This window comes from Tarenaya hassleriana, unplaced genomic scaffold, assembly GCF_000463585.1.
Source record: "Tarenaya hassleriana unplaced genomic scaffold, ASM46358v1 Cleome1, whole genome shotgun sequence".
In the NCBI taxonomy this organism is placed as follows: Eukaryota; Viridiplantae; Streptophyta; class Magnoliopsida; order Brassicales; family Cleomaceae; genus Tarenaya; species Tarenaya hassleriana.
The window spans coordinates 7,532,290-7,541,188 of record NW_010960187.1 but is presented as its reverse complement, the minus strand read 5'-3'; the positions used below and the strand labels follow the sequence as shown (position 1 = coordinate 7,541,188).

At 39.8% G+C, this 8,899-nt stretch overlaps 2 protein-coding genes across 3 annotated transcripts in view; one reads left to right on the top strand and one right to left on the bottom strand.

The window, feature by feature from the left end:
* The window catches only part of LOC104817743 (uncharacterized protein At5g41620-like), a 3,131-nt gene extending 976 nt beyond the window's left edge, over window positions 1-2,155 (bottom strand). Inside the window, exons 1-3 of the mRNA XM_010547028.2 lie at window positions 1,851-2,155; window positions 993-1,118; window positions 1-869 (exon numbers count right to left, since the gene is read on the bottom strand). Coding sequence (XP_010545330.1) covers window positions 1-869; window positions 993-1,118; window positions 1,851-1,964 — 1,109 coding nt within the window. The 5' untranslated portion in view covers window positions 1,965-2,155. The remainder of the gene's footprint in view (window positions 870-992; window positions 1,119-1,850) is intronic.
* A 326-nt stretch (window positions 2,156-2,481) lies between these two features.
* On the top strand, window positions 2,482-6,283 carry LOC104817731. 2 transcript variants are annotated; one of them, XM_010547017.1, is made up of 4 exons: window positions 2,482-2,744; window positions 5,051-5,183; window positions 5,283-5,792; window positions 5,953-6,283. In XM_010547017.1, exons 1-3 carry the CDS (start codon window positions 2,581-2,583, stop codon window positions 5,337-5,339), a joined length of 354 nt encoding a protein of 117 aa, XP_010545319.1. In that variant the 5' UTR covers window positions 2,482-2,580; the 3' UTR covers window positions 5,340-5,792; window positions 5,953-6,283. The 2 variants fall into 2 exon arrangements, with proteins under 2 accessions (XP_010545319.1, XP_010545312.1); XM_010547010.1 differs by lacking the exons at window positions 5,051-5,183; window positions 5,283-5,792; window positions 5,953-6,283 and adding an exon at window positions 3,160-4,642 and having other exon boundaries at window positions 2,656-2,744.
* Window positions 6,284-8,899: the final 2,616 nt, after the last annotated feature.

The following is an 8,899-nucleotide window of genomic DNA, read 5'->3' as shown; positions in this document are numbered from 1 at the left end:
GCTGAATCTTCCTCATCATCGCCCACATCCCGTGGTGGCGCGCTAATCGCGTCATTAGCCGGCACAGACTCCAGTGAACTCCGACGATTCCTCTGCAACGGGTTCGGGTTTTCGGCAGAACATGTCTTCTTCTGCTGCTGCTTACCTCGAAGGAACGCATCTACTTCAAACTCAAGCTTTTCCAACACATGGCCATCGCCATGAGTTGAGTTTCCCGTCTCTAATCTCATCTGCATCCTCTCATCGAGCCATGATTCTGCAACATGTAAGATCATCTGATCTCGTTCCTCCCGTCCTGCCCAGTCTTTATCCAGTTTCTGCTTCAACGTTCGGATTTCCCGTTCATAACTCTTAATCCCTCTGGCAAACTCATCACACAGACCCTCCAGCATCTTCCTCGACTTCGCCTCTCTCTCGAGCTCCTTCATGCAACTCGACAGCGTTGTCTTTACTTCCGACAGCTCCCTTGCCAATTTCCTGTGCAAACCCTCAGATCGTTTTCTCAGCTTCCTCTCGTCTTCCAGCTCTTCCTTCACTGTCTGAACGGCAGAACTTATCCGGTCATGTTCCTTAGTTTTCCACGACAGCTTATCCTCAGCGAGTTGCTTCATCAGATCATCGAGCTCGTGCCTGTCGGCTTGCTGGTCTCTGAGAAGCTCTTTGATTCGGACACGTGCATGAGAAAGCTCGGTTTTGAGAGCTTTTATAAGGGAAATATTAGCGGAATGCTGCTCCTCAAGGCTCCATATTCGGTTTAATACCTTAAGAAGTTCGGTTGACGTCTTGAGATTGTAGTGAGGCTCACCAGCCCGTCTTCCCCGAAACTCTAACAAACTGCTTGGAGTTACTGCCGGATTATACGGAGCCATCTGCACGATGTATTCTACATCAATAAAAACCCGAAATGCTAACGAATCCCGGGCATCTGCAACCTATATAAACATACATCATGCACAAGAAGACGATGACCAAAGAAGGGAAGTGGTGATTACCTCGAGGGAACTGTCGTAACTAGCGGGGGATACGGGTTGTAAAGCTCGGTTATTTCTTTCAACCAGCTGATGATGTTTCATCAGTGTTTGAGCTATATGTCTCCTTAGACTTCCCGCACTCTCTGGCTGGGACACGGGAAAAGTTTCGAAGATTTAAAACAGCAGAAGCTAAAAGGATCAAACCCGAAACAGATTGTAATAACAGATTATGAATATCCAGAATGTAAGAGAACGAGTTCATACGCAAAATATCAAACAGTGCTGTCCTTAGCTACTACGGTTTCAAGCCGGAAACCTGAGAAGAATTACTGCATTCCGACCTTTACCGGAGCTGATACGAAAATTCAATATTGACAACTTAACAACGCCAAGATTCTAAATTTTCACTTTCAAAGCTAACAAACCAAGAACGGATCAATCAAGGCAGACCATGAGTTTCACATCACGGGTTCATCAAATAAGAAATCCCAATTTGTATCAACACCCAAACCCTAGAACAATCATTTCTGGGGGAGTAAAAGCAGTATTTCATCATTATTCACGTCGCAAATTCGAACTTGAACAAAACCCATATTCTAAACCAATCTATCCTCAAAAAATTCAAACTTTAACAATACCCAAATCCTGAACCAACCAAGAATGATACTAATCTATCGTCCAAAAAAGCTTCGAACTTTAACAAGGCTCAAATCTTAACGCTATCACTCCCAGGCCAGATCAAATACACCAGAAACAGAGCAATCTAGGACAATTCCACCAGTTCATCCGCAACTCATGTCCCCAAAATCCAAAAGAAGGGCAAAAACCCCAGCACTAACCATTACTAAAACACATACACATAGAACGAGAGAGATAAACCTGATGATCAGGAGAGGCGTCAGGCAGAAAGCGAGAGACATCAAGACCGGCGTCCCTAAGCACGGCCTTGCCATGGCCATGCCGTTGGCGGCGGCTACTAGTAGTGGGGTGCATCTTAGCAGGAGAAAGACGGTGGTCGTAGTGATGGTGGAACTCCCGGAGAGGAAAGTTGGGAAGAAGGGTAAGGAAAGATGCTAATGTGCGCCGGGATGGAAAGTCGCCGATTCCTGTAATATGATTAATGGCCTATCAACGACACAAATTTTCCTCAACTTTTCCACCAATCTCTCTCTCTCCCCCCTTCCCTCCTCTCCCTCTTCATCATCCTCCTTCAATTTCATTTCTTTTAGCCGAAAAAAGTTTCCACTTTTTCCTTTTTTTATTGTTTTTTTCAATGTATCACTCTCTTTTCTCTCCCTGTAATCATGATTCATTGTCTCTCTCATGTTTTTTCGTTTTTTCACCTCCGGGGTGGAGTGTGAACCTTGGATTCTTGATGTGAAGTCTCGGAGAGTCTTCAATGGCTGCAAGCAAGCAGTAGATGTTGCTTCAATCACAAATACTTGGGTTATTGTGCCAGTGTAATAAGAATATATAGCTGGAATGCTAGGAAGGTGAAATTAGCCATTAAAAAAAAAAAAAATGAAAATCAGGCCATGTTAGTTCAAAACGATGTCGTTCATGAGCGTATTTGGATAGCGAGTGTCGGTTCTAGAGAGAGGAGAGAGAGATGGCGACTGCGTCGTTTAGGTGGATCCTGCAGCTTCATAGAGACGTACCGAAGGCAGCTCGATTCTACGCGCAAGGTCTCGACTTCTCCGTCAATGTCGTCACTCTCCGCTGGGCCGAACTCCAATCCGGTCCTCTCAGGCTCGCTCTCATGCAATCTCCCCGGTACTTGTCCCTATCTTCGTCAATGCCGACCATATGTTCGATCATTTGTCTCTGAGAAAAGTTCTCTGTTTTGTTTTACCAAATTCCCCGCTTGATGAAATGCGATTCATGGGTCGTCGAGAAATTGCTTCGTATTGTTTGTTCATTGCCCATTTTTGTTGTTGGACGCCGAATCTAATTATGTGCTTTATGGAGCTGTGGAGATTTTCTGCTCGATCGTGTGCTTCGATGAATTTCTTCTGGGTTTGTGTCTGTTTTCCTTTTCAGTGTCCTATTTGGTTAAATGTTGCTTCTGTGTCTTGGGGAAATATTTTGTCATCATTGGATGTTCGTTGTTTTATATAGCAAATGCTTATGTGATGATTAGCGTTAACTAATGACTGATTAGTCGTTAATCGGTTTGTTACGATTATAGGAGGAGGACCTGCACGTAAATCGTCTGTTTTCAGAGATTCCATTTTCCAACAACAGAAATCAGTTACGATTTTCCCCTCGTTTTCTCTCTCTTTCCCATCACTTTCTCGCCCTCGCTTCAGAGAAGCTATGATGGCAGTAATGCATTTTCCGCTCTCTGCTCATCTTTGATCTCGGTTACGAACTTCTTCTTCTTCTTCGTCTCTTCGCATCCTCTTCATTTGACCTAGTTTCATCTCGTCTGATCACCGAAGATGAGTTCTTCATCGATTCCTTCTTCAGCTTCTGGAAATACACATGTCGATCCATATGGAAATCCGTACTACCTTAGAGAATACGATCATTGCAGTCTTCTGTTGGTTGAAGATCGTCTCACAGGACATACTGATTTTAATTCCTGGAAACGACGGATGGAAATAGCGTTGATATCCCGAAACAAGCTTGGATTCGTCGATGGTACTCTTCCTCGACCACCGGATGGTCATCCTGATGCAGGTACATGGTCTAGGGTTAATGAAGTAGTGTCATTTTGGGTAATGAACTCTGTTTCGGAGAAGCTTGCTCCGATTATCTTATACAAGGATTCTGCTCAAGCAATGTGGGAGGACTTGCACAGTTGTTTCGGACCGAATGTTCAACATCTTTATTGGCTACACCAGAAACTACATAATATCAAGCAGGGATCTAATGACCTTCAAACCTATGACCTTAGTCTGCGCGCAGTGTGGGAGGAGTATAAGTACTGTACCACTACTCCTGTTTGTTCATGTGGCAAATGTGAGTGTAACGTCGAGAAACGTTGGATGGAATTCATGGAAAGGGAGTACCTGATGAAGTTTCTGATGGGATTGAATGATTCATACAGTGCTGCCAGAACACGGATTCTCATGTCAGATCCACTGCCCGGAAGCACTGAAGCCTTCCGCATTATTGCACAGGAAGAACAGCTGAGGCTGATTAAGCCAAAGGTTGCTTCAGAAGCAGTCAGTTTTCAGGCTGGTGTTTCCTCTGCTGCACATTGTTCTGGGGACATAGTTGATGAAGCTATCACCAATTACAGACCCAAACAAAGGCCTATATGTACACACTGTGGCTTGCTTGGACACACTATCAATCGCTGTTACATGTTACATGGATATCCTCCAGGTTATAGATCCCCACCACAAGGTTCAGGGCATGTTTCCACGCCAAGATAAGCGTCTCAGTTCCAGAAACATCAACCTCGGGTGCCACAGTTTCAACAAAGTCTACTTCCTCTCAGTCGGTTGTCTCAAGCTTCATTTCGGTCCTCGTGCAGACCATGGCCAAGGAGTCACTTGTCATGTCTTCTTTGGCATATCTTTGTTTGTTGGATTGCACAAGTTTAAACCTAGATTTCTCACTTGCACTTTTCTTTTTTGTTGGAGTTTAACTACATGTGTGATGGAATTGTGGGGAGCTTTTGTTTGATCATTCGTGCATGAGACCCTCATCTTGTGTTTCCTGATTGATTGCCAATGCTGTTTTCTATTTGTCGTGGTTTGTTAGATTGATGGAAAGTGGTCTCCGAATCACATCCAGGAATTCGTATTTTGTTTACTGCTTCCTTGGACGTGCAATGTCTATCGTTGATTGGGAAATTCAGGTGTTGAGTATCCAGTTTCGTGGCTGCGTTTCTGATATGTTGGCGTGATACCCATCTATTTAATTTGAAGAATTTTGATACAATACAACAATGGCATAGCTTAATTTGCTATCCATAACTGAAGATAACTTGGATTTGCTTTGGTGGTATTGTATTAGACAGATGAAATCTCTGTTTCTCGACTATAAAGAACATCTGGAATATATAAAGTTGCTCTTTTTATTTGTAATATCTGCTGACAAGACTAGCTGGCAACAACGTTTTTCAGCGATCATGTTGTCGAGAAGGGATACTCTTCGCTCCTATCCTTCACGGTGACGGACATTAGTACAACAGTGACGAAACTTATGGCGTTAGGAGCAGAACTGGATGGCCCTATCAAATACGAGATTCATGGAAAGGTAGCAACTTCACTTCTTTTCTGCTGATATTTGAGTTTCATGATCCCATTAACATAATACGGAATTTGAATCAATGTTCTGCAAATTTTCTTTGATCAGGTTGCTGCCATGAGATGCCCTGAAGGTCACATGTTGGGCCTATATGAGCCTGTGTAACCATGAACACCCTCCAAGCAGATTTTCTTGATATGAATTTTTGGAACCATTAAGAGAAATCATTTTACTCCTCCTGGTTATTTATAGATCTTTGAAGTAGAATGCTTTTGTAGAGAAGATACGAAGCATTCAGAGCTTAGGAAAAGTAAAACCTTAAGCAGAAGACCTTTCTCGTCTAAGACAGTCAACATAAAGCTAGCAAAATACATCTCATTTAGATGGATGTGTCTGTAGTTTTTCGGCTTAACTGCCCATTTCTAAACATTTTAGAGGAAGCGAGTTCTCTGTCGGGAGAAACGTATCTCATATCTCCATAATTCTCATTGTTCTTGTGCTGAATCTAGAGATTGCCCCCAAAACTTAAGGATTCCAGATGCTGAGAAACATCTGATGCATTAATCTTCTCTGAGAGGGGGTCAGAAGAAACCGAAGCTACAGTCATGTCCACGAGAGGTACTAATTGCGTTACATGATGTAATTGCAGAGATTTATATATCTATTGATTCATCTTCTGTTGCTCTTTCACATGATCAAAGAAATTTGTTTCTTCGGATTCGAAACTTATTGTCCTCGTTAAAATGTGTCTATCGATGATTATCACTTGTTGTTGCAGGCCAGCGACGGGAAGATCTCTGGCGTCTCCGGGCGCGATTAGGTAAGTTTAAGTATTTCTTCTTCTGCATTTTCATGGTTTATTATGGTCGGATTGGAATTTCTCACTGGAATTGGACAAGGGGCTACTGAATTAGCGTATGAAATATAGTGTAGTTCTCATGGTTAGTTGTAGTATTCCATATCATAGTTCGTAGAAGAATACCATCATTCTTCATAGTAACAATCTTGTGCTACTACAGTGATCGTAATGCTGTTTACATAGTGTTTCAGTAATAGCTACGGGCAGTAAACGACTTACACATTTACATAGTGTTTCAGTAATACATTTACATAGTGTTTCAGTAATAGTTTGTTGGGATTCATATAGCTTTCAAATCTACTGATAGTGACGGTTTTGTTTTGTACCCAAATGGTTCTTGAAAATGACACCATATAGGAAAGCCTTTTATGAAATTATTATTATTAAGCCTTTGTAGGGGTTGACTCTGCTTTTGGACTATATGACCACAAACTTACTTCCTTGCCATATTAATATATTTATCTGAATCATCAATTTTCATTTACTATTGCAAATTTTTATGGTAGATTTATGAGGCTATTTTGATGAGTGTGCATTAAATCAAGTATACTCCAAAAATGTATATCTAGACGGTAGATTCACATGATGACATATATAATCTGTATATTTCGGGCTGATCTATTGAATTTATAAAGAAGCTGGCCATATATTCCCGTATTATTATCGAGACGAAAAACACATACATTTTGCATATATATTATATGAAGTTGGTTGATTGTTCAAAGATCCTCTTAGATTGTGATAAGTTGGAGGACCATTATGTGTATTCATTACAGAGAACAATATTTATGGACCAAATCCTAGATGTTGGACATTACCAATTCACTTTGCTGAGTGGTACTTAAGCATTTTCAAGCACTTCTGAATATTATATCACAACAAAAATCAGTGAATTACCAAGTTCAAATTCGTATTACAAGCTTGTGAAATATTCTTCTAAGGTTCCAAAATATTCTGCATGTTAGATAACATCTTATACATAGTAGCTACATATAGCTTCGTGTATATATTATATATCTAAGACCTACGGACAAGAAGGGGCATGTAAACGATATTATGGTATATAAATGGAGTTTAGGTCACCCTTGTCTACGTTAATGTTTTTAATAAGAGAGAGCAATTGAAAATTCTGTAGTGGCATATATCGGGTTGTAAATGTGGAGAATAGGAACTTATAGTGGCCCTTATCTTCAAATATAAAAGGCAGAGATAGTCTAAAGGCTATTTTTTTTTTGTGAATCAAGAATCCACAAAGAACAATACCAAATAAAAAAGAAAAGAAAAGAAAGAACCACGCTTATTATGCGCAACCAACCTTTAACCTACTCAGGTGTTTTGCTTTCCTCACACTTTATTGTAGATTGCAAGTGAGATCTCGTGATGTCACATCGTCCTGCACACACACACACACACACACACACACACATATATATATATATATATATCATAAGACCTACATTCTCCTCTTCATCATCGATCTCTCTCTCTCTTTTCAATGTGCCAATGGGGCTAAAGTCAAATGCCATAATCCACCAACGAAGAGATTCTCTGTGTCTCTCATGTTATATATTCTAATGATGTTTGCTTCGAAAAACAAATTAATTAGTTTATCTTTGAAACCCTTTTAAAAGATATTTTGATAGATCGTTTTAAAAAGGTTTCCGATTGATATTACGGTTCTTAACAACATATGTCATTGTTAGACCTAGTTTTTATTGTTTCGATTGATATGAAGCAACTTCTTAATTTACGAGAATTTTTTCAAGATTCCTTTTACCATCACTCCTACGGTCGATTGCTATGAAACATGCATGTGTATGCACATTTACATAATGCTTGTATGTTCATTAATTATCTAATTAAATCATACACAACAGCTCTTGGGAATACGCCACGTGTCAAAGGACAAAGGCAATGTTGAAAAGAATGGTGAGTAAACATGCAACACTAGAAAGGGGGAATTGGGAAAAAGATTGTTACCTATATTTGGCATACATTTGTATGCTTTAAAATAGCATATTTTGTACTTATTATATCAATATAAAAGAGAGCTTAACAAAGAAGCGTGTGTTTTTTTAATAAATGAAAAACAAAGAAGCGTGTGCGAACCATTTGTGTACACACACACACATATATATATATATACAGGTATGTGTGTATGTATTATCACATGCATGCATATATATATATATCCTCCGATCAAATGACAGATAACATTTAAAGAAATCGCCAATATCTCGAATGTAAAACCCCATATTTTACGATTGAATGAATGGTATATATCCAAGTGTATATTATACGGTAGAGAGAGATACGTGATGTGATTAGAGACATACTACAATGACATTTTTGGAATTATATATATATGATATATAAAACCTTGTTTCATTTGGCAAACTTTCAGGGGAATTTTTTTTTTTAAAAGGAATGGTCGGCCCGTCTCTCTTATTAGGAAATTAAATTCCAAATCTGACTGTTTGTCCTTATACATTATATGTGACATTAGACTATACATTAATTTCATCCATTGTGGAGAATATTTTCATCATATGATAAACTAAAGAATTAAACCACAAAGAAACGGGTAAATCGTAGCGCTAAATGATTTTCTCTGACATTTACAAATAAATTTGCAACTTTGTATCATATCAACAACGATCACAAATATATTTTACCTTTCGATTCTACGATTTTACAAAAAAAAAAAAGGATAATTGACATTTGATTTTGTCTAGCTAGTCGCATCTTCAATGCGTATTCACACTTGTCTGATGCCGGGGGCGTGAGGTACGATCTTGCCCTCCAAACAGGGAGTCCAGAGGGGTAATTACGTAATTTCAAAGGAGATCTTCTCCACGGAGCAGCA